The sequence below is a fragment of the Raphanus sativus genome, chromosome 5 (assembly GCF_000801105.2).
Source record: "Raphanus sativus cultivar WK10039 chromosome 5, ASM80110v3, whole genome shotgun sequence".
Taxonomy (NCBI): Eukaryota; Viridiplantae; Streptophyta; class Magnoliopsida; order Brassicales; family Brassicaceae; genus Raphanus; species Raphanus sativus.
This window is the reverse complement of record NC_079515.1, coordinates 22,331,515-22,356,155: the sequence shown is the minus strand read 5'-3', so window position 1 is coordinate 22,356,155 and position 24,641 is coordinate 22,331,515. Positions and strand designations below refer to the sequence as shown.

General features: G+C 35.6%; 6 protein-coding genes across 8 annotated transcripts; 2 read left to right on the top strand and 4 right to left on the bottom strand.

Moving 5' to 3' along the window:
- Positions 1-476: 476 nt before the first annotated feature.
- LOC108861011 (tRNA ligase 1) lies at positions 477-7,920 on the bottom strand. 2 transcript variants are annotated; one of them, XM_018634844.2, is made up of 26 exons: positions 7,681-7,920; positions 7,195-7,506; positions 7,061-7,111; positions 6,875-6,957; positions 6,407-6,506; positions 6,246-6,324; positions 6,008-6,131; positions 5,648-5,754; positions 5,420-5,548; positions 5,271-5,335; positions 5,006-5,170; positions 4,723-4,883; positions 4,588-4,619; positions 4,151-4,326; positions 3,955-4,034; positions 3,650-3,715; positions 3,110-3,507; positions 2,914-3,011; positions 2,477-2,537; positions 2,293-2,369; positions 2,112-2,183; positions 1,939-2,015; positions 1,766-1,846; positions 1,335-1,437; positions 1,087-1,245; positions 477-1,016 (listed from the first exon to the last, which is right to left on the bottom strand). In XM_018634844.2, exons 1-26 carry the CDS (start codon positions 7,804-7,806, stop codon positions 618-620), a joined length of 3,381 nt encoding a protein of 1,126 aa, XP_018490346.2. In that variant the 5' UTR covers positions 7,807-7,920; the 3' UTR covers positions 477-617. The 2 variants fall into 2 exon arrangements, with proteins under 2 accessions (XP_018490346.2, XP_018490347.2); XM_018634845.2 differs by lacking the exons at positions 7,195-7,506; positions 7,681-7,920 and having other exon boundaries at positions 6,882-6,957.
- Positions 7,921-8,485: 565 nt separating this feature from the next.
- Positions 8,486-9,786, bottom strand: LOC108860107 (LOB domain-containing protein 1-like). Its single transcript, XM_018634018.2, has 2 exons — positions 9,529-9,786; positions 8,486-9,058 (listed from the first exon to the last, which is right to left on the bottom strand). The coding sequence occupies exons 1-2, from the start codon at positions 9,760-9,762 to the stop codon at positions 8,669-8,671; spliced, it is 624 nt and encodes a 207-aa protein (XP_018489520.1). The 5' UTR covers positions 9,763-9,786; the 3' UTR covers positions 8,486-8,668.
- Positions 9,787-17,019: 7,233 nt separating this feature from the next.
- LOC108856542 (L-ascorbate peroxidase 1, cytosolic) lies at positions 17,020-18,824 on the bottom strand. Of its 2 annotated transcripts, none has more exons than XM_018630373.2 (7): positions 18,665-18,824; positions 18,306-18,436; positions 17,840-18,215; positions 17,662-17,741; positions 17,481-17,583; positions 17,332-17,390; positions 17,020-17,236 (listed from the first exon to the last, which is right to left on the bottom strand). In XM_018630373.2, the coding sequence occupies exons 2-7, from the start codon at positions 18,422-18,424 to the stop codon at positions 17,221-17,223; spliced, it is 753 nt and encodes a 250-aa protein (XP_018485875.1). In that variant the 5' UTR covers positions 18,425-18,436; positions 18,665-18,824; the 3' UTR covers positions 17,020-17,220. The 2 variants fall into 2 exon arrangements, with proteins under 2 accessions (XP_018485875.1, XP_056866163.1); XM_057010183.1 differs by lacking the exon at positions 18,665-18,824 and adding an exon at positions 18,550-18,573.
- A 1,006-nt stretch (positions 18,825-19,830) lies between these two features.
- On the top strand, positions 19,831-22,165 carry LOC108861395 (mitogen-activated protein kinase 13). Its single transcript, XM_018635248.2, has 6 exons — positions 19,831-20,059; positions 20,142-20,271; positions 20,338-20,475; positions 20,945-21,277; positions 21,355-21,538; positions 21,636-22,165. The coding sequence occupies exons 1-6, from the start codon at positions 19,917-19,919 to the stop codon at positions 21,797-21,799; spliced, it is 1,092 nt and encodes a 363-aa protein (XP_018490750.1). The 5' UTR covers positions 19,831-19,916; the 3' UTR covers positions 21,800-22,165.
- On the bottom strand, positions 22,126-23,474 carry LOC108861396 (uncharacterized). Its single transcript, XM_018635249.2, has 4 exons — positions 23,380-23,474; positions 22,990-23,210; positions 22,709-22,866; positions 22,126-22,511 (listed from the first exon to the last, which is right to left on the bottom strand). Exons 2-4 carry the CDS (start codon positions 23,165-23,167, stop codon positions 22,404-22,406), a joined length of 444 nt encoding a protein of 147 aa, XP_018490751.1. The 5' UTR covers positions 23,168-23,210; positions 23,380-23,474; the 3' UTR covers positions 22,126-22,403.
- A 107-nt stretch (positions 23,475-23,581) lies between these two features.
- Positions 23,582-24,427, top strand: LOC108861397 (histone H4). Its single transcript, XM_018635251.2, has 2 exons — positions 23,582-23,724; positions 23,915-24,427. The coding sequence occupies exon 2, from the start codon at positions 23,932-23,934 to the stop codon at positions 24,241-24,243; it is 312 nt and encodes a 103-aa protein (XP_018490753.1). The 5' UTR covers positions 23,582-23,724; positions 23,915-23,931; the 3' UTR covers positions 24,244-24,427.
- The last annotated feature ends 214 nt before the right edge of the window (positions 24,428-24,641 follow it).

The window sequence follows — 24,641 nt, the reverse complement described above, 5'->3', positions numbered from 1 at the left end:
TCCTAAAATATTATTGATAAATTGAACTACCAAAAAATCAAACTACTCAAATATTTTAACCAAAATATTTTAAATTTTATGAATTATATGGTATTCTGTCCAAACAACTTGATACTTACGTTTAAAAATCTAGATTCAATGTTTTTACATATATTATCTGAAAAATCAGAACCAAATTAGATTTATTTTTTTCGAACCAGTTCTAACTTTATTATCTGAACCAAATAAATACATGAAAGGATGATCAATTTCTAGAAATAGAAAGCCGAAAACCTAAATAGCCGGACCAAAACCAAACACCTAACCTAATTACAATAGTTCGGTCATGCTTCATCTTAATTTCTATCACCAAACCTTTTAGATCGAGGCTATGCGAGCCACGTTTAAATAATAACATCTGCAGAATATGCATGCATATGTCATTTCTAAGAATATGAACGTTTATCGTTGTAGTGTTAGGGGCTAATAGTATAAGGTACCCATGGTTAATGGATTCATTAACTAAACTCGCAGTAATGTCATAGATTAACCTCAAAATCTCATGACAATGGAAACAATTTGTAAAAAAAAACACCAAAACTGTCCCATTCCACGAGCAATGTCAAAGCTAAAGTAAATCAGAAAAACTCCAGAGGACCTGAGACTAATGCAGGAGGATCTATCACTACGCGGCTGGCCTTGCCGTCTGCATGAAGCTGAGGCAAAGCGTTGGCTTCTTTTGCAGTAACGCCTTCTGCAGTCCACAACGTAACATGTGGCCATTCGTTCTTGGAGACTATGGTCTCTCCGTCCACAGATCCGACATGGGCCGTGAAAGCAGCCATCTTGTCGTTGAAGATGAGCTCGGTGAGCTCTACGGGTACTTCTCTGTTTAGGTGCTGACCGTATCTCGCTACGGCTGCTACTCCGTGGCTTCTCTTGTGGGCAAGCGTCACGTGGGCACGTTCGAGTTTTTCTTCTATACGCTTCTTCTTTCCTTCTAGAAAAGATCTCATTGTTGGGTTTGATGTGGCCAACTGAAAAGAAAAAAAAGACATCTATTAAGAACACAGTCCACCGAATCTTGAGCTCACATTTGAGTTTAACCTTTTCAAGAAGACTGTGGACTTGAGTAACAGGCAAGTTGATGGCAGCGAAGACAATAGACCCATGTTTTGTTTTCTCTGAACTTGGTGGTTTGTATTCACCTTTTGCTATTCTTTTTAGCTCTTCACGCACATGATGAACCGCAGACTCAAACGGAACCTGAAAGGTGAAAAAAGGCATCATGTGTTTGAGGGAAATCGAAGCTGTTACAATGCCAAGCATGGGGCTCTGACTTTTTTCATATTTACCTGAATAGAATTGAGATACTCGGAATTTGCAGCTAAAGTAGTGCGCAGCTGTTTCTCCCATTTAGTCCACTCCGCTGCATAGGTTCCTTTCGTGGACTCAATTCTACAACAAGAAAAAATTGGAGAGAAAGCAAAAATGTCAGGAAAACACCCAAACCAAAGCTATAGCCGAAGAGATGAAGAGATGAAGTAAAAAAACTGTAACAACAAAAAGAAATAATCATGTCTGTGAGCACACTAATTCATAGGGTATCTATCTATCTGAAACATCTAATCACAGGGTAAACAAACATGAGTGTTCTTGGTGTCTTCCTCGTTAGTTTTTGCTAAACTATTAACTATTATTTTGCATTTGTTAATACCAGCAAATACTTAAGTTTTGAAATAAATAAACTTATCAAGTCGTGTAAATGGTAGTGTTGGTTACTCACCTCCCATGCCTTCTACTGTGGAGCTGGAACAAGTCTATGCCCTCCTCAAGAATCGATTTAACAGGATCAGGCAAAGGTGTCCTGTAATAGGCACAAAGAGATGTTACGTAAGTGATTTAGTAACCAAATGGATTTAAAGTTGCAGTTACAATGCCAGTTTGTTATCTCGTTACCTTTCTGATCTCAACAGTGGCATCTTGACGAGAGAGCCAAATCTCTCAATCAATTCACTCTCAAATTCTTTGCAATTCTGAAAGTATTAAAAAAAAAACACAGTTCGACTAAATGTGAGATCCAATAACGGATATGCTTAATGAACAGTTGAGCGTATGTGATATATATATACCTTTCCCTCATAAAGGTGGTAGAACATCAACAGCACATAGCCTGCATTCGAAGATGCCTTGTCGAGATTCCCCTGAAAATATTCATTTCATACAAAAGAAACAATAGCTTCTTGTTGTTAATCAATACAGGTTCGTGGTGAAAGTTGGATGATAAACTGTGTATAAGATGCAACTGCATACCGGATGGTTAACTCTTTGAAGTACACGGAACATGAAAACAGCCAAGGCATCAAGTGCATATGGATTTGACTCGGTTCCTGTAATAATCACATAGGGCCAAAAGTTTATAGTGCAAAAACAACAATTGCAGGCAGAGAGCACTTAACATGGGATGAGCCAAGGCAGAAGATCATCATAGTTATACCTTCAGAATCAGGAACGACTGGAACAGCAGAAGTCCTAGTTCTCCTACACATGTCTTCAATCTAAATAGGAAAAACACAATAATTATATTGAAATGAGACTTGTTAAGACACACAGAGCGTGGAAAAGGATATCAGGTCAGAAACCTAATATTATTATGGGTACTCTCTCTAAAATAAATAGTTTCACAATACAACCTATCCATGTATATATATATATATATATTAAAGGCAGGTTAATACACCAGATTATTTTCAGTCAACCAAGTAACAATGTTATAGGCAACAAAGCAACTTAGTGTGATTGCAACAATATTTGCAATTTTCTGATAAGAATCTACTCTCGGTAATAAGCCACACTCAGTCTAAAAGGACACCGAGATGCTAGCTTATAAGAAGAGGGTGATTTTAAAAGATTTTCAGCGTAGGATAAATTTACCTGTCTCCAAACATCTTCATTTGGGGCATTTTTGTCAGCCAACATAATTGATTGAGGCTTTTTACGACGTTCATCAGCAATCTTTGGCCAATATTTTCCTGTCCAGGATGTAAAAAAAAATATATCATGAGGTGGCATAAGCAAAACTGAGAGACCATTAACAAATTTTTTGAGAAAGTCCCAAGTTTTAAAATACCTTTGACAAGATCACCCATCAGAGTATGCAGTGGCCGATCATCTCCAAGGCCTCCTTGGGCGTTCAATAACTCCTTACAAAGTGCAGATTTAGCACATCCAGGAATACCTGGAAAGAATACAATTAATCCCTCATCCTTCTGGACAGCTTCCTTCACAGCTGGCTCAGGAGTCGCTGGTGCCACTTCCTCTTTCTTCACAAGATCACCCTCTTCATCTAGATCACCGTCAACAAGGGCCAAAAAGTCCTCAGTTCTCACTAGATTCCCAGCAGACCCTATCAAAACTTGATTCTTCGGGCTCCGTTTAGCGTACTGCTCCAGGAATGGCTCAGCTTCGCTTAGATATATTGATGAAGATAGCTGCTTATTCCCAGACTTTCTTTTTATATGTGCAGCCCTGTTTATTAAAAGAAACAGAGAGATACACATTCAGAAAAGTAGAGACTTTTATTGAAGGCACTAGGCAGCAAGTTACACGTGTTCTTAAAAAAAAAATATATGAGGTTAGTCTATGTGTAGAGTATAAGTGATTCTGGTACCATTCATCAAGCATCTTGCAAAGTTCTTTCTGCTTTCCATCAGAAGTACCCCATATTTTCATTTGCCTGGATACAAAAACAAGAATAACTTTATAAGAAATAAAAATCAAATTACAGCTTGATAACATCAAGAACACCCCCCCCCCCATATCTCCACCACGGTGCTCCCTTCCCTTTAGATACACAATCAATAACTAGCCTCCCCCATTTTGATTTACAATTCAATGATGTTAATCAAAAACCAGGATTGCCAAAGCCAGCACTCTCTCTCTTATATTTATATTCATATGGAAAAAGCAGCTCACCTAAGGTAATAGGCTTTGTAAGCTGCCGGCCCCTCTTTAAATAGAATCGATAGACCATTGCGGATCAGAAAGGTTCTTAACTGTCAAAAGAATCAAAGACATGTCCAGTATCACGATAACAATGAAGAGAAAGAGGTGGCAACGTGCAACAAACCAAAAATCCCTCTAGCCAGAAGACCTTGAGGAAAAAAAATACCTTATACGTGAGAAACTTTAATTTGATCATTAAGTTAGCATCATCATCAGCCAAACCCTCTTTTCCTTGTTGAACACTACTTTCACTGGCATCTTTGACCGCATTATCAATGCTTTTCAGAGCCATCGGATCCCTCCCTTTGTTTGACTTGAACAAATTAATATCAACAAAGAAACCTGAAAAAAAAAACTCAAAGAGAATCACTGAAATGGTATATAAATATGTCCAATTATTCTCTGTGTAGGGGGACCATAACAAACAAGTCTGACACGTGAAGGAAAATTTAACTTCCTAGGAAAGTTATATTTCACAAAGACTAAGAACTACAGAAAGTAGAAACATAGTTATTAAAGTCTAGCAAATGAATCAGAAAATGGTGCATTATTGTCTTTAAGAACAAAGCTAAAGAATAAGCAACAAAAAAAAAAAATATTTACCTCGATATAAAGGCCACAAGCCAGGCATGTGCCTGAAACAAGGTAATTTGTAGGGTTGAGTAAACATAAATCGATTTTACCTTAGTTCGATCAAACTCAAAGGCATAAGTAATTAACGAAATCTTTAAAGATAACCTCATCTCTTTCTGGTAACGCCTAAATCCTGAATCACTGTGCACATGGACAACCAATTTGTAAAATAGGTTGTCAGGTGATACATCGTTAGCTCTATTAAAATTATGGTAACACTTGAACGCGGCTGGAAGACGCTTTTCCTTCATCAAGCGTATCATTTCCTGTTGAATGCAAATATTCAGTTGCTCATCAAAAAGCACACAAAATAATGGAAACTGCTAAATATTAACGACATGAAGAAGTGAAAGATGCATATATAACAAAGATGCAAAGCTCAAGTTACCTGTAATTTACTAGTAGAATAATCTGCAGGCTGAGATTGCAGGAATTTTGTTACAACAGATTTGTCAGCATTTTTTGAATGAGAATCTACAGATTCATCTCCAAACCAGTCCAAGTCACTGGGGCAAAAGCTTGGGCCAACACTCGTTAAAAGTGCTTTTATTTGCTACAACACCCACAAAAAGGAAAAAGGTCCCCATTAGAATGAGAAACCTTTTGTAAGAGATGACAGCAAGAAAGAAAAAACAATCAACATTTTCCCGAACCTGTTCCTCGTTAGATCTATGGGCAGCGCATATCTCTCTTAAACTGAGTCCCAAATCAAGATCAGCTGAAATATTGTAAAAGAAAAGAAAAAAAATTAAGAGAAAATTTTATATATTATAAAAGTAACCTAGAAACTAAGATAATGGACCTCCATCAAAGGGTGGTGGAGGATGATCTCTCAAGACATTCTCCATATTTCTGGCGCTCCCACTGCTCACAATACGAGCCACAAGACCCTCTAATATCTCACCCTGCACCTTCACATGGTCCTTGGAGGCTGCTTATTTTCATCCAAAATCACTCAATGAACTTCATCAAGTTGAATGAATTCTTTGAAAAAAAAAACTAATATGAATTTTCAAAATAAAAACATTACCTGGGACTGATATATCAGCTACTTCATCAAGAGCTCTACAGACTGAGGTTGCTGTCCCTTCTTCACAGAGTGCATCAAATGCGGCAAAAAAAGACGTCACTGATTTCCTTCACAAAATACACACAATCACAACTGTTAATGTACAAAAATTCTTTCAACAATGTATTCATCCAAGCATATAAGCATATGGCTGCTCCTAGTGGAACCACAAACTCTTTAACGTTTGAAATTCATGGAGTCAGACTACATCAACCAGATTCTTTAGGTTGAGTAAGCTGACAGGAGCATGCCTATTTCAAGCTGTCCACACAAAGTTGTTCATAGAGGAACATTACATTAGCTAAATGATAACCAAGTTACCTTGTGGAAAACAGCCAAACGTGATTTGTTGGTAGACGCCATTTCCGGCAAAATGAAATTATTTCGGAAGTTGAGTAAAACTTTGGCTTGCCATTACCTAACTCGGTAACAGCCGTCACTACCACTGTAAGATGAAAATCAACATTTCTTAACTAGACAACTTTAGAAGGCTTTATTTAACTTCTATAAGTAAGGTAATGATTCTGATTTCTGAACATCTAAAAAAGAATGTGCTTACCATAATCATCCAGTGGGCGTTGACCGTGATCTCCAAGAACAGCTGTAACCAGTTCCATAGATATACACATGCGATTTTTCTGGGGAAAGATAAAAATATTATGAGATATCCTGTTCGGGCAATTGATTAAGCCTTGGATCATTGATTTTCCATGGAAATACCTCAAGAAAATCATTAAATTCTGCCTCCTTCTTTGACGCCTTAGTTCCCCAAGCCTCTCTAAACATCCGTGAAAGAACAAAAACACCAACCGCCGTATAACTACAAATGAAGCTTTGGAGATTAGAATCTCAAAATGGCAAGCACGAGAAAGATCCCCGTAACAGCTTCAGAAACGAAAAAAAAAAAAAAGAGTGGTAAAATGCATTTGTTTCATCACAATGTTTATAAATCTATCTTAACTACAGCTTCTAAATGGTGTGGAATCTATATCCATATAAAAAGACACTCCCATCAGAAACCATTATACATCCAGAAGTAAAACATAAGAAAATAACGTTGGGCATGACTAAAGCTCGAGTATTGAGTTTATTCGTTAATGGTTTTCCCTTTGTCTAAGATCATTTGTGAATAAAGAAAGAAATACACAAAAATGAGTAAAAACTGAAGCTAGGAATAAATGAGCTTACATATTACCAAAACTGTTCTTTGCATATGCTCCACCACTGTGACCGGCGTACATAAAGAGAGAGCCTGAATGCTTAAGAGATACCTATAAAGTGTGAATTACAAAAAAGTCAGTAAAGAGTTAAAACTTCAGAGTGTCGATAGAGGTGTATTCCACATATAGAGTGTATGTAATGTTATTTTTATACCTCCAGCGTTGCCAACCCTTTAGATACCATCTCAATCATCCGTGTTCTTATCTGCCAAAAGCAAAAACATGAATACAAGCAAAAGACTAACAATTTAGCTGTACAAAACGAAGAAAAATTGTGAAAGTGTATACCTCTTGGTCCGTCTTTTCGTTCTCAAACTTGGGATAGAAAGTGGCTCTGATCTGGGCTTGGCAATAACTCGACTTGTCCACATTAAAATCATCCAAGTATTCACCTTTATAGAACTTCCTCTGATCGAGACTAACTTTTGATCCACTAACGGTTCCATATGACTTAGGCTTCCATACTTGAGCATTAGTGTTGCTTTCCTCAAGACTCAACCCACCAAACTGGTTGCTCACTGCTTCTGCAACAACGGATACAGATGGAGCATCCGTCTTCGGCTTTACTTGCCACTTCTGATCACCGTGAGGTCGCTTTATCTACCAATTTCACAAACAAACACAAACCGAAAGGTGCAGACTTTAGTAGTGCAACCACCACACATTACAAACGAAACGAAGCAATCAAAACAGGAAAGGTGCACACTTTTAGAGAGATGATTATAGAAAGTCGATAGATTTTATGAAATTACTAAAATCCCCATATGAACCCACCTGCTTCTTAGGCATATCCGATTCAGAGAATCTAACTGAGGAGTTGAAACAAAGATGGCGAGATGAGGTAACGTAGGGAGAAGATGATCGGAGAAGATAGAATGTCAAGAGTGTTCTGCGTGACATCCACACGTGGGTTCTTCTAGAGCAGACCACGTATGTGAGAGATTGGAAGTCTCCAACAAAGCGGTGAGGTTTTGTGTTTTTTAACTGGATGGCCGTGGCAGCAAGACGGGAAGACGGAGTAGAAAGTGTTATGGTGCGGTGAAGAGCACTGTGACGAAGATGGTCACGTTAGTTAATGGGCCTGATGTGAGCCCAGTTTCGTTGCTGTTGGACCAGAAGGATATCGGAAGAAACAAACTTTCGATTTTGCGGTTCGATGCATTAACGAAATCATAACTGAATTGATCTGAACTCGGCTCGGTTTGGTCAGTGCGATTTATAAATCCCATGGTTATTTGGAAGAACTGTACCAATGTAAATCATATAAATGCTTTTACATTTTCTTGGCAATGGCCATTCTTAATGCTTTACATTAAGAGACTAATTTCCAAATAAAAAATATACATACAGATTAATAAAGAAAATATTTACAGGAGATTTTCAGCTTAAATATAGTTTTCGCAACTAAAAATGGTGCAGCCAAATATAAATCTTCTTAAGATAAAAAAAATGTTATTTTTTACAGTTTTATTAATTATATATTAGAACAATGAAAAATATTATATATACGATTATACAGTCAAATTTTTGTAGTAGAATAGAATCGCCAAATTCTACAATAGAATTGTCACCTCTAGAATCGTTTATAATTTTTTGATAACATAAAAATCATATTTAAATTTATGTGTATTCTTGACATATTAGTTCTTCCGAAATTCACCGAATATTTATTACATTTTAATGTCTCTCTAACATGTGTATGCTAAATTGCTAACTAACCCTAAGTAACTTGATATAGGGTTTGAAGTGAACTAGTCAAAAATCATATCAGAAGGGGATCACACCACAACATTAATGAGTTGGTGTTGAAGTACTTGTCTTCAAGGAATCCAAAATCATTGCTCTCTTCGTCGGAGCTGCTAATGAACTCATCATGCTCACAATTTCCCAAGGAACTCTCAAAGGCCATCATATTTTGTTGTTCTTGGTTTCGCTGGTCCATATTTTGAATCAATTCTAATAAATTTGATCTTTGAAACTGCATGCTCACTATCTCCACTTGAGCTTTTGCGAGCTCTGCTTGGAGTTCACTCACTTGTCTTTGTAGATTGTATATGGCACCGGCAGAACCATACACCGGATCTCTAATTCTAGCTTCGGCTTCATACACCAAACTTTTCACTGCATCAGTTCTTTGTGATTCGGGAAGTTCCTGAAACAATTGTCACAATAACCTTAATGATAAGTTACTATAGTACTTTTTAATTTGACCAAGAAGAGTAAAGACCATCATTCTACAAGACTTTTTCAAAGATGTATGAAAAGAAAATATGTTGACAAAGACAATCGAGCACTATATATGTATGTGTGTGTGTGTGTTTCTAATTAAATAACAAGAGACTGCTTTTACTAATAGTACAAAAAGGGTTAAGATGTGTTGAACATGTGATGCCCCTTTGTTGAATTTGTTATTGACATTACGTAACAAGTAGGTCTTACTTTCACATGACATGACCATTTTTCGAAACAACCAATTACACTAGGTTCCTAACTACAACAAAGACAGTATTACCATCTAGTATCTATTACTTATATAAAAATATCTTCGATTTTTATTCAAGTTAAAAGTTTTACTATCAAAAGAAATTATAATTGTTACACCAGCAGTACACAGTTAGCTACCTGCAAGAGCTTAATGATGTTGCTGGCTCCAAATACACGGTGGGCGATGCTGAACTTGGCTGGCTCCGTTGGAGGAAAGTACGGTGCCAAAACGCACTTCTCTCCGCAACGCCTCCTCAGGATTTTGCAAGCCGCGCATGGGCTAAGCACCACACGCGTTGGTGGAGGAGATGAGGCTGGAGAAGCATAAATGATAGCGGCAGAAGCGTCACCTTTACTCTCCATATCAAGCATTATCAACTTAGGAGGTGAAGTGCTTTTTGGTGGGGAAAGTAGAGAAGTCTAGTATTTATAGGGAGAGACAAAAATGAGGTGATCACGTGACATCAGAAGCTCGAATTATGACCTCATATATTTTTGGTTGAAACAATATATTTCCATTTTACCGTGGTCACTAAATTCCTTCAACGCTTTCAAGTTTCAACCGTTACTGGACTTTAGCACAAATAGTTTCTTGATCTCTTCTTGATTTTTCTCCATGCTTAACTAGATTCCAATGAGACACTAAAAGTCCATAATAGCTCACATACATTGGTTAGTCTACGTACGGGTCTTCTACTCTTAACGTCTAGATTCTAGAACGGTGTTTCTGCTTATGAAAAAAAAGTTATCAAAAGACTCCAAGATCACGGAAATGTATTCTAATTCTTTGTTTCTCAAGCTTGTATAATCGTTTCCAAACTGTTTACACAAAAGTTGAGTCTACATATCAGAAATGAAAATACTATTAATCAAATATTATAAGTTAGATGGGTTATAACTAGTCCTGGTTATAACATAAAACTAATTGGTTATAAAAATAAGTTGATCTATAGATGGAATATATTACTTAAGTATTTTGCTTCTTCCGATATAAGGCTTTGTTTGTAATATGAAAAAAATATCGAACCATCTATAATTTTATAGAGATTACTTGATGGATAGAAACGATATATAAATTCTCATAGTGATATAGTGAAGTTTCATTTATTTATCTTATCAAAGTTGATCTTTATTCACCGGTGACTACTTGCAAGTCGTACTTTAAGTATTGGTAGCTAGTGAAATAACAACACAAAAGGCCAAGTGATTATTTAGGTTGCCTAATTTTTGCTGAATTGTATTTTGTTTTTATTAACCAATATTCCTGGAACTCCTTTGTATTTTAGCTATGTATATTGTCTTAAGACTTTTTACATGATCGACTTATCTTTCGAAGTGACGGTATCTATATGAAAAATACAATAACACTAGACTCTTTTATATTTTAAAATGATTCAAGACTTAAGAGTCATTTATAAAACTATATAATGGATCGAAGCTTACTTCTCCAGCGGTCCCAAAACGATCCTTTATTCAATAGTAGTATCAATTAATAAGAAAAAAAAACGAAATCAATTAAATAGAAGAATGACACGTATATAGTCATGTGGGATCACTAGTTATTGGGTTTGCTCTTGTTTCCACCTTCAACAGCTTGCTATCTCCCTACTATACGTACTCTCAACTAAATCTCCAACTCCTTTACGAAAATGACTAAAGATTTTTCTTCTTTTCTCTAGATGACTAGATATATACTGTATTACTCTATATATTGCATCACACGTACGTATATCCACGCCCTGACGCCCAGTTAGGTACTTAAGATGTTACTAGACATAAATTAAACGTCGACTTTATGATAAGTTTCTCAGTGGAGTTAAACGTCTTTTGTTTTAGTGACTTATCTGAAGTGTTATCTTTTTGACGGAAAAGTGAAGTATCACTTTAGAATATTAATTCTGCAAAAAGTGTTACGTATGTATCATAGTCTGATTCATTATACATTTATACTGGTCAAAGATTGCATCGTGTACACTAGGGAGATTGTTGGATTGATTGGGCTCAATAAATCATCATCCGGTCAAATCGTTTTCTTGTATATCTGAACTTATATATACATGTTTAAACAAACAACCAATACTTGATCTTTCGAGAATCCATTAAACTATTTTAGCATCTTTAAATGTTTCCCTCAAGAAAAGTGAAATACTAAAATGTTGCCAAGTGTACACAAGTTACGGCCACGGAACTATTGACAATGATTATCTACTTAAATTCAATCGTGGCATCTCGATCTAGGCATGTAACCTAAGTTTTTAAGTTTATTGTGCACCGCATTAATGAATACGTTTGTCTCACCAATTGACTAAACGTTTCAAAATATCCCTGGTCTATGATATAGTATATTATATTGCCGTTATGTATATTATATAGTATATTCACATATCATTGCCTTAATTTGTCTCACTTAGAACAGCTGAGTTCTTTTTTTTCAATATGATAGTGTTTCTTCTTTCTTTTGAAGCTATAATTGCTTTGAATTTCCTTTTTTAGACTAAAGAAGAAGAAATGAATGTATAAAACAAAAGTGGCCCACACGGTATTGAAAGAGGAGTTGTTAACTAATGTTACACAGCCAATTTCCACACAAAAAAACGAACAGCTTCGAACTCTAATTAACATGGTGTGAATGTGTTAAGCAAAAGGCCACTCCACTCTTCATTCTTTCTTCGTCGCTCCAATCCCATGTTTCTGAAACTTTAATTGCAAGAAAAAAATGGAAAAAGTTATAAAAGTAGTTTAAAGATAAAAGAAGGGTGAATTTGCGAGATGACCAAGTTTGTGCAGTTTATTAAGTGCATGCACATGATATTGACATAATTTATTATCTAACATTTTTGTCCTAATTTATCCGGTTCTATCCTTCCTCTTTGTAAGTAACAGGTCAATGAGAGAGAATAAGCAACTTGATTCATAAAACAAAAAGAAAAAATATATGTAAACTTTTGTACTTAAAAAAAAAGAAACATCCACGTATATATTTACTACCCACACATATATATGCATTGCTTATTCTATTCCTTATCGTCGAAATAGTATAAGATTATAATCCCACATATAATCCTAAATATTAAACATACCATAAATCTTAATCACTAAACTTTAAACCCAAGTATAAACCATAAACCCAAATAGAATAATACAAATTTAGGTGCCGACTGGTTTTCCCGCTACCACCCGCAAACGCAGCTTTTGCGGTTTATAGCGGTTGTTGGCGTTTCGAAACAATCACAGAAAACGCTACAAATCGCTTCAAACCGCTCCGAATCTCTTAAAATCAAAAGCTGGTTCCAGCTAGCGTTTGCGGTTGCGGGCGGTTGCGGGAGGGTAAATTTTTTTCTTTAAAAACAGAATAAATAAAAATAATACTAAAAATATCCAATAAAAATTTTCAATTGAAATAATAGAAATTGTAAAATGTATTCATATTATATTTCAATTTATATTATAAAAATTCAAAACTAAAATATTTTCTATAAATTTTTAAAATTGAATAATATGATTTTATAAATATAAATTTTATATTTATCATATTATTATGATTTTTAATATTTTTATAATTATATAAATGTAAATATTGTTAAATTATTATTTAACAGATGTTGCGTTTTGTAGTTTACCAGTCATAAGAGTCCCGCAAACGCAACAATTTCTAACAGCTATACCAGTCGTACAAATCTCTAAAAAACGCTTAAAACCGCAACCACCCGCACCCGCAAACTCCCGCAACCGCAACCGCAACCGCTGCAGTTACACCAGTCAGGCCCTTAACCCAAGTCTCAAACTTCACTCTCCAAACACTAAACCTTAAATCTTAATCACTAAACCCTAAACCTAACTATTAACCCTAAACCCAAATAGAATGGAACAAACTAAACTCAAATCTCAACCCCCACTTTTCAAATACTAAACCCTAAATCTTAGTCATTAAACCCTAAACCCAAGTATAAACCATAAATCCAAATAGAATAGAACAAACTAAACCCAAATCTCAACCTCCACCATCCAAATACTAAACCCTAAATTTTAATCACTAAACCCAAAACCCAGTATAAACTATAAATCCAAATTGAATGTAACAAACTAAATACAAACCTCAACCCAAGCACTTAACCATAAACCCAAGTATAGATCATAAACCCAAATATAATAGAATAAAATAAATAGTATAGTACATATTGGTGAACAAAATGAAACACTTTCTATTAATCGTCAAATGATAAAACTATACCCCAACCAGTAAATGTCAACCCACATCCGAGATATAAATAGTTTCTCGCGTTTTCAAATATTGAAAGTCTCTAGATTATTATATTTTTAATAAATAGTATGGAAATATGTTCCAAATAGTATGGTAACCTTACATAAATAGCTACACTAAAGAATATATACTATACTATTTCGTTCACCAAATATAGTATGAACGACGAGTTCATCTTTTCCAATTCTTCTTTTTTCAAACGTACTGATACACCTTCACTTCGTTCACCGTCGTTATTCTTCACCGCCGTATGAAGATCATCTTTATCTCCTCTTCTTTTTTCGACACAACGACGCTTCTACCGGTCCTCCGGTGTTATTCTTTACCATTGGATTACTAAAACAAAAAGAGAAACATAGTATAAAAGCAGAAACATAAATATAGTATAAAAACAGAAACAATGTATAAAACAAAAATAGAAACAATGAATAAAAGTGCGATGTCACCTCATTCTTTATGGTGCCATCTTCTCCTCTGAACCCAATTTCGTAAGCTCAAAATATTTGTTTATTCCTTGTTTTAAGATGAAGTATCATGAGTTTGTACGATGAAGAAGAAACAGAGATTTGGTAAAAAGAGGAAGAAGAAGAAAGGAGATGTGCATAAATGATAGCCACAATTTGGTAAAAAGAAGAAGAAGGAGATAAGAGATGTGCAGATATAATAACCACAAATTATTATGTTGTTTATTTAATATTAAGTTTGATAAATAAACTCTCAGCAGGTTACATGGTTCACAATTAAAGGGCAATATAACTATTATTTATAATGTAATGGTTATATATAGGTGAATTAGGAGTTTTAGTTATCTAATGAATTATAATTTGTTTGAAGGTTATATAACCCAATTCCCCATAAAAGAAAGCCGCTGTAGTGAACCGCAAAAGAAGATCCTTAAGGTAGAAAAGTGTTGAATAGCAATCATTTTGAAAGACACTAGACTTCAAAATCTTTACTCCCTTGTTGTGGTGTTGATTTTGATTATATATGGTGCATCAATGTTTTTATATCTTTTTAAAATTAGGAAAGCCCCATTTTATTAAATAAAAAGTTCTCATAAAAAGAATGAATATTCAATTTTGAAATAGAATAAATACGACTATAAGAGGTTACAAATTTTTCATTTACATAATCTATATATAAACCGTAAAAATGAGTTAGCTTGGATCGAATTTTGTTTTTAATTTTGTTGCTTTATTTATTCACGTTTGTTAACAACACGTGGCCAACGATCCACTGTGGTTATCAAATTGGATCAATATCAACAGAATTGGTCTATACGCCAACATATTTGGTGTGTATTGTCTCCCTACATGCATCTTCAACACTCTCATGAGGTAACAACGATCGATAAAGGAAGGACATCGCGATTATCATATCGTTTAAGCTGAGGTGGTGTTCGTAGTAAACACTATATAAGAAGCTATAACGACCACCAATTTACGGAATTTCATTTCTCCTCAAGTGGATTGATCACAAACGGAATTCTCATAGCCAGCAGCAAAAAACCCACAAACAAAAGCTATCAAACCCATAACCCAAGACCGATCTGAAAATTTAGTATCGAAATTGGTTAAATATTAAAACAAATTCAAAATTTTGATATTTAAAGAATTGGAATTGAACACAATCTTAATTGAAATATTTCAGGTATCCTAATATATTTGAATCATATTTATATACTTAAATATGTAATCAATTTTAAGATTTAATATCCAAAAATATTCAAAAATTTATAAGATAATATTTATTGATAATATATGTAAATATTCAAATCAAATCAACTTTTATGTTAAGTTTAGGCATTTGAAATACATTATGCAATTCATATGTTATATTTTCTTTACTTTTAGATTTTGAGAAATATTTAAATTATATATGAATTTTAGAATTTTAATGTAACCTCTAAACTATAAATGTTCATTTAAATTTTCAGTAGGAAACTATCATATGAGTATTAAATATTTTCAAATTATTAAATTAATTTTAGTTTCAAAAAATATCGTGAGAACTTTTTAAGAGTCATTCAAAAAGAATAATATATCTCAAACGTCTAAAAATAGATTCGAAAATACAATTTAAAATACATAAATTGGTGGGATTGTCCCTAAACCGAGCTATAATTGGCGATTTATCCTCAGTTTTCAAGATCCAAAAACCGGACCATTTTACCCTTATATTTCTCTCTCTCTTCTCTTCCCTATCTTCTTATCTCTTTATCTTTCACACATATCATATTTATGCTTTCATTTTTTCAACATAAATCTCTAATTTTTACTCTGATTCTTTTGACAGCCATATTGCTAATGTTATTATCTCATACTAATTCTATTATTTCCAATTTCATATCTTGAAATATACATTCTTTTATTTAGATTTTATGTAAGTTAGCAGCTATTTCATTATTTACCCGTTATTATTATATTTTAATGAATTTGTAACGGATACATAGAGTGTTAGCTGTTACAAATAGGTTTACGGCTATTTGATAGATAATTGATTAACGGTTAATATATGTATTTTTATGATACTAGCATTGTTAACATGCTAACCTGTTTGTTAGCGATTTGTTTAACACGTTAATAAATAGACGTAACCCGATAACAAAATTTGTAGCATGTTAAAATTTTGTTAATTTGCTAACAATTTTTATATCATGTTAAAAATATGTTAACTCGCTAACAAATTTTGTATAACGAAGTAAGAGTAATTTTGTCCATTCAAATCACAAAAGTCATCATGTTTTGTCTTTATGTCACATCATGGGTATTTCTCTAATTTGGACCTCCGTTGGGGGTATATCACACATTCACTCTTTAAAATATTTCTTCATAAAAATATTATATAATTGAAAAATTATCTTATATAGCATTTTTTAGTTTATTTTCACAAAAATAACATCCCAAATAGAAAAATGACCAAAGAAGATTTTATTAAAGGGTAAGTATAACTATTGGATTAACTAATTTAAGACTTAGGGTTTATAATTAATGAGTGAGATTTTAGGATTATGTTCAAATTTTTAAAAATAAAAAAATTAAAATTAAAATTTTCAAAACAAAAAAAAAATATTTTGGTCATTTTATTTTTTGAGAGCTATTTTATAACAAAAACTAAAAAACGAGTACTTGAGAAAACTGACATATATAATTACCAGTAAAAGAATTTTAAAACTGATAATAAAAGAGAAAATCATAAATTTATATTCAACTCAAATAAAGTCAAAATATTTACAAATAAGATTATTTTACCAGTTTTATAAATTTAAATAATCAATTTGATTTTGTTAAAAGAATGATTGAATTATAATTGATTTTTTCAAATTTATAAAAAAATGTTTTCGGGGTTTTAGTGTTTTAACCATCAAAAGCGCAACAGACGGTTTATAATGAGAGAAACTGGTTTATTAGAATGTTTTAACCATCAAAAGCGCAACATATGTGAATCAATATCACAACACCGCCCAAAAAAAACACAAGCTACGCAAATCCAAGAGTACATTAAGCAAACAAATGAAAGAAGTTCAAATGTAATGCGAACTCTCCGACCGCCACCACACACATGTCAGGTTAAGCGTCGGCAAACCTGCAGCCAACCAACAACAGATTCAAACTCAATATCATAACACCATTCAACTTAGATTCTCTTCCTACTCTTAACTCAAATTCATAAACACGTACCCGAGCTCAGAAAGCTTCAAGTGTGCCTCAGCGTAATCAGCGAAAAACGCTTCTTCATCCTGTTAACACATTATAACAATCATAACATTTAGTTCCCTACACCACAAACTCAAAGAAAAGAGAAAAGTTTAAAGAGAAAGGATGCATACAGCAGCGTATTTCTCAACAAGAGGACGGAACACAGGATCATCCAACAGAGCCTTGTCGGAGACAAGCTGAAGAAGACCTTCCTTCTCACCGCTCAAGAGCTCCCTGGTCATATATAATACATATTATCAGCATTGATTCCTTTGAATAAATCAAAACCTATAATAAGATGGAGATACTCACTTGAAGTAAGAGTTGTCGAAAATAAGAGGGTTTGAAGTCCAAGCACCTTCGAAACCAGACCTATCCTTGTGGCATCTTCCCTGTGATAATGCAAATCAATTCATCAACAATTTGTAGATTGAAACCCAAAAAAAAAAAAAAAAATTTTTTTTTGTAGGAGTGATATATATATACAAACCAGAGTGTGGGCACCAGATAAAGCGACGATATCAACGTCAGATAAACCCATCTGATTCATAAACACCTGCCTCAAGTGGTCACATCCCTTTGTAGCATCAGGGAGACGTCCCTCTGGTGGTGGCTGTGGCTTGTCCTCTCTTCCAGGGTGGAAAGGGATCTCAGGACCACCGGTGACTTCAACAGCCACAACACCAGCAAGCTGATGAAAATCAGCGAAAGAGATGGTAGGGAACTGCTCTCTGATGGGCTCCAACAGCCTGAGAGCAATGTGGATACCACTGTTAGCTCCGTGACCTTGCTCGGCATCAAACCTCATCGTTCCGAAAGGACCACCAGTCCTCGATGCACAATCAAACGTTCCAGCAGAGTGCCATCTACACAAAAACCAGAGAAAGATCAGACACAACAACACACTTAAGTCGAAACCACAAGGTGAAAACGGTTTATTATTATAGATTACTTACGCGAGGCGGACCATGATAGGTGCACAGTTCTTCTCAGCGATCAAACCTCTAAGCTTCCTCTTGCACTTCTCGATAGCCTTCTGGTAATCTTCGCTAACTGTTGGGTAGCTCTTCGTCATCTTTGCTAAAATCTAAGATCCAACAAGCAGATTTAAGACAAGATCAAATCTAATAACTACGTTCTTAACAAAACCCTAACTACATTCAACTCAGAATTAACGGTTGACTAAAGTCGCGATCGAACCACATAGATAACGTTGACTAGAGTCAATCACAGTAACGGAATCGAAGATCTACTACGATCAACACACATCTTTCATAATGATGATCGAAGAAGCATAGCAATAGAAAGCGTTTACCTTTGTGGGGAATGAGAGTGGCTGGCTGGCACGAGGTGAACACGAGACAGAAAGTACAAGAAAATATATAGGGTTCTTGTCTGAAGATGAGGATGGTTCTATTATTAGATGCCGTTAGATAACGGGACATCGTGTGGTCAACATTGGTTAATGCAATCAACGGTGAGGATTTAATGAAGGATTTTTATGGACGGTTGGATATTAGGGGTTTGGTGGAGTATAGGTGGGAAAAGAATAATACTATAGTCAAGCTTTCTATTGGAGGAAAACATTGCTCCGTGTTTACGGGCCCACTAAAATATCAAAACGCGTCGGATTTTTTTGAGTTTGTTAGTGAGCGAATTGACGAAAATAGCCTCGAGGTGTGGAACATGCGGACTTGCTCGTTAGTGGTTTTTTGGTTATTTCTGTTGTTTTATGTGTGAACGCGTTTTACGCACAAGTAGATTCCATTGGATTAGGAAACGATGACGTCACAGCGGACGAAAATGGTAGGTTTTTGTAAGGTTGTGTTAGTTTTGGGTCGATCCGTATTCGGTTCAACTCTGGTTAGAATTACTGAACCAGGTTCGTTGATACATTTTGTGTGGTTACTGCGGCTAAACTGTTAGCTTTAGCTGCATGGTTTGTGTATGGGTTTGACACTTTTATTTTCGAACTGGCTCTGTTTATTTTGGTCATTGGGGACTTCGAACTGAGAAGTTGCATTTCTCTAGTCTAGGCTCTTTCTTGAGGTTTATAAACATTTAACGTGTTGACTGAGGATAGACTAAGAGATCTTGGAAGGCATGTGGTCACAGTCGCCGAACATGAAGGGCTTGATGCACACAAGTGAGCTGTGGCCTTGAGGTTTAGGGATATTGAGGATAATCTGTTATTTTGTGTGTGTATGTCTACCACTTTTGCTGTTTTTGAATTTTAACGTTGGAGTTCCATGTGAAAACAAGTGACCTAGGGACCCGTTGACCCACGAGTAGAGAGCTTTTACTTGGTGATATATGTAGAAGTCCATCATAACGTTGAAATAGTAACAAACTCTCATTCAAATTTCAAAATTAAATAGAAAGTTGTTGTCTATATTTGGCCCACCAAAAGCAAAAGGTGCCACCATTTTCCCTCCCTCCACTCCTAATTTGTCTTTTATATAAGGCAACAGCTATCAGCTACTTGGGTGATGTAACAGTCTTAAGAACTCGTTTCTCTTTGGTTTTTTCTTCAGACTTGTCTTGATCCAAGTTCTTACAAAGCAGAGATGGAAAACATGGAAGATGGAGGAATCTTGACATATGACGGTAGATATGTTGTGTACAATGTACTCGGTAACATTTTTGAGCTCTCTTCAAAATACATTCCTCCTATTCAACCTGTGGGTCAAGGAGCCTATGGTATTGTCTGGTAAGTTTTCTTTTCTTTTTTGTCAACTTTTAATCATTCTTGTAGCCAATCTTGTTCTTCATACCTTTTGTTCTGTTTGCAGCTGTGCTACAAACTCGGAAACTAACGAAGAGGTTGCTATAAAGAAGATAACAAACGCTTTTGACAACAGAGTTGATGCTAAAAGAACTCTCCGGGAGATCAAACTCCTTTGCCACATGGATCACGATAATGTAATCTCTTCTTGACTAATACCATTTCGTTTATTGTTTGAAGTATCATGTTCACATTGCTTGCAGGTTATCAAAATGAAAGATATAATCGAGCCACCAGAGAAAGATAGGTTTGAAGATGTGTATATCGTTTATGAATTGATGGATACTGATTTGCACCAGATCATAAGATCCAGTCAAACTCTGACCCATGACCATTCTCAGGTTAGTGTTCCCGCACTATAGTTATGGCTAGTGACACATTTATAATCTGAGCTAGACATGAGCATTTTACATGATATCCCAAGAATGGCCAAAACTGGTACCTGATCGAATGGCCATATATATACATATGAAATAACCATATATATAATTTTAAAATCTATTAAAAGATTTAAAAGTATTTGAAAAAATAAATTATCCAACTATCCAAAATTATCTATGTGTAAATATTTTATCAAAAATATCTGAAATAATCTTGAATTATTTGAGTTTTTTTTAACGTCTAGAAACAGAGACAAATTGTTCGAAATAAAACAATAGCAAGTAACTGAGTTTTTAAAAATAAAAATTATCTGAATTATGTGATATTTTATTCATTGATGATCAGTAACACATTTATAATCAGAGCTATAGGTTGGTTATATAATGTTTTCTACCATTTGAAATTGTTATTATGTCTTTTTTCCTCAAGTTCTTCCTATACCAAATTTTGAGAGGCTTGAAGTACATACACTCTGCAAATGTACTACACCGTGACCTGAAACCGAGCAACTTGGTTCTAAACACGAGTTGTGATCTTAAAATCTGTGATTTTGGGCTTGCAAGAACGTCAACAGAGACAGACATGATGACTGAATACGTAGTAACAAGATGGTACCGTGCACCTGAGCTGCTTCTCAACTGCTCGGAATACACAGGAGCTATTGATATTTGGTCCGTTGGTTGCATTTTCATGGAGATACTCAGAAGAGACACACTTTTTCCTGGTAAAGATTATGTTCAACAGCTGAAACTTATCACTGAGGTAAATGTTAACTATTATCGTTTCGTTTTGTTTTGTGTGTGTGTGTTAAAAGCGCATTTCTCTGTTCATACTTTTAGCTAATAGGTTCACCAGATGACTCTGATCTTGACTTCTTGAGAAGTGAGACTGCGAGAAAGTACTTGAAACAACTCCCACGAGTTCAAAAACAATCATTCAGAGAAAAGTTCCCAGACATTTCACCAATGGCTTTAGATCTTGCTGAGAAGATGCTTGTTTTTGATCCTTCTAAACGCATCACAGGTGCGTTTTTGTTTATGTTTGGATGCTATAGATGGAAAGGATCTAGCTATAGGTAAAATTTTGAAATAGTAACAAGATGTTTTAATTGATGTGAAAGTGGAGGAAGCACTGGAGCATCCATATCTGGCTAGTCTCCATGAGATCAATGAAGAACCAACGTGTCCTTCTCCTTTCACCTTCGACTTTGAGGAGACAACCATGGATGAACAAGACATCAAGGAACTTATCTGGAGAGAGTCTTTACACTTCAAGAACAAGTAATCTCCCACAAATACATTCGAAGATGTTTTGGAACAAGTGAAGATAGCTAGTAGTAGTAGTATTCTACCGTGTGTATGTTGTGTTTTATGGGTGGTTGATTCGTCAACCATCAGACTGGCCGAGATTGAGAAGCTTGGTTAGGGGAATATTAGCTCCAAGGAGGAGTAATTTTCTCATTCTTCTTACCGGTTCACTGGACGTGAAGGAAACAGACCTGCTTGCTAAACAGGCTGCCTCTTATCCTATTTCTCATGAATGGAATGAGTATTTGAGGGAAAAAAGCAGTCAGATTGAATGAATATAATTAAGAATTTTTACACAGAATATTCATCTGCTTAAGACAGCTAAATAAAATTTTATTTGCTCTCTAGAGTGTGTTCGAAGACAAAAAGCTCTGAATTAACTGACAAAACACCAACATGGTTTTACAGAAACAGTGCATATAGCTACTGACCAACATTATCTAATAAGAGACACACAAACCATTAATTAGAGACCATAACGTCTTCTTCAGCTTCTTGAGAATGCTTATTTTGTCACTTCATAATCGCAAATGCGAATTGACTCAAGTTAACTGCTTGGTTGATAAGAGAAGCACAGGGGATCACATAGCATTGACCATTCTCTTCATCTCGGCGGATCTTCTGGGATCCGGTTCTTCAATTGCTCTCTCTGTCAGCACATGTTTTATGCGGCACATTGATCTCCTCACCTATTATGAGATAAACTTGGGATTCACCAACAATAACAATCTCCCATGGTAATTAAAAAAACCGAAGATATATATATATATGTTTTCCAGAGAGTTCAAGTAAGTACACAACCATTTTCTTCAACAAAAGATTCATACTTACATCAATTTGTAAACAACTTAATTTGGAATCTGAGAGGTTTTGGTGGTAGTAGTACCTTAGGAATGCGTTCAGGGTTAGGAAACATCATGTTCTGAGCTTGAAGCATCTGACGCTGAGTCATCAACATGTTCTTCTCTTTGAGAAGAACATACCACAGCTTCTGTAGATCATCCCATGATTTGAGCCTCAGTTCCGACGCTTTCCATCCTCGACCTAACTCACCAAAAAATAATTATAATATCCCAATCAAACAATCCTTCATCTAGAACTAGCACATAGTATGTAAGAAGAGAAACAGCAAGCAGCTGCGTCAATGGAGACAAGAAGCAAACTAACCGTAGACAACAGGTTTGTCTTCGTCCTGGCTTCTATCGAACTCGAAGAACTCTTCGAGAGGGTTCTTGGCAATCCTAGCAGTCGAGGCAGCTGCTGCTGCTGTTGCAGTAGTTGACTCCGATCTCGTCGATGCAGCCACAGCCAAGAATCTCCTCCCGAAAAACCGCGTGAGAAACATGGCAACAACAAACAGCCTCCTCCTGTGTTATATATAATCAGACCTACCAAACGGATCATCAACAACATACATGCCTACAATCAGATTCGATACAACAAAATGCTAATCAAATTATGTAAAAGTTGTAAACAAATGTCACAGTTCCTAACAAATAAAAACCGGTTGTCTACACAGAAAGCTACAGCTCATTAGCAGAAGAAATAAGAACTCACCGGGGGTGCAAATGACGGCGACGGTCACGGCCACAGAGAAATGGAAACTCAAATTAAAACCCTCCTCAGCATTTTTCCAAGGTAAGGTAAAATTTAGGGCCCAATACGAACTTTTGGTCATATATGAGCCTGCTACAGGCCCAATAAGGTTGGTAAGTCGAATGAAATGAAATCCACGTCATCGATCCGTTCTTTACTTTTAATGATGTAACAACCATCGGATCAAAACTCAACGGTTGGCATGAAAAGCACGCGGATCGCCTCTGTTTTTATATACACTTAACATTCACTGGACTTGTCATATCGTCAATCGCATTTTGCTATCCTCTCCGTTCCATTATTCAGGTATCTTCTTCTTCTCCATCGTGTTTCTGCAATTATTCGATTCGTTTCGCAGATTACATATTAAATCGAGTTTCAGTATATATTTCGCTCTCAGATAAATACGGAAGTTTTGATTTCGATTAGATTTGGGAATCTAGGGTTTCTAATCGTTTTCAATTACTGAAAGCTGCTTTGGTTTTGATTCTACCAGAGCTTAGGAATCAAGATATGTCGGGAAGAGGAAAGGGAGGAAAGGGATTGGGAAAGGGAGGAGCGAAGAGGCACAGGAAGGTGCTTAGGGATAACATCCAAGGCATCACCAAGCCTGCCATTCGTCGTCTTGCTCGCAGAGGTGGTGTCAAGCGTATAAGCGGCCTCATTTACGAAGAGACCCGAGGAGTCCTCAAGATCTTTCTCGAGAATGTCATCCGTGACGCCGTCACCTACACGGAGCACGCTAGGAGGAAGACTGTTACTGCTATGGATGTTGTCTATGCTTTGAAGAGGCAAGGACGCACTCTGTACGGATTCGGCGGTTAATCGAACGGTTGAGATTTTAGCAGGAGACGGAATTAGTGTGTTGTTTCTGTTATCATCCACTTGTTTAGTAGTAAAAAGTAAAACAAGGAGCTGTGTCTTGTTAAGCCAATTTGATGTTCCATGTAGCTAGCTAAAATTCAGCAATCTCTGATTGGATTCTTAAATTAAAATTCTGTTTGCAAAACGATGATTTCTACTACCTAACTTAAAATTTCACTGCTGAAAATTAATTATCGTTGCAATGTTCTGCTGTGGTTCACCATTTGCAACGGGATTAGTGTTGTGGTTATCGGGGAATGTCTTGTTCTATTATCCATTTGATTAGAGTTAGCTTTTGTGTGATTCTTGTCGCCAATGTGACTGACTCTTCATGTAGCTAAATCTTTGCTGGGATTCCT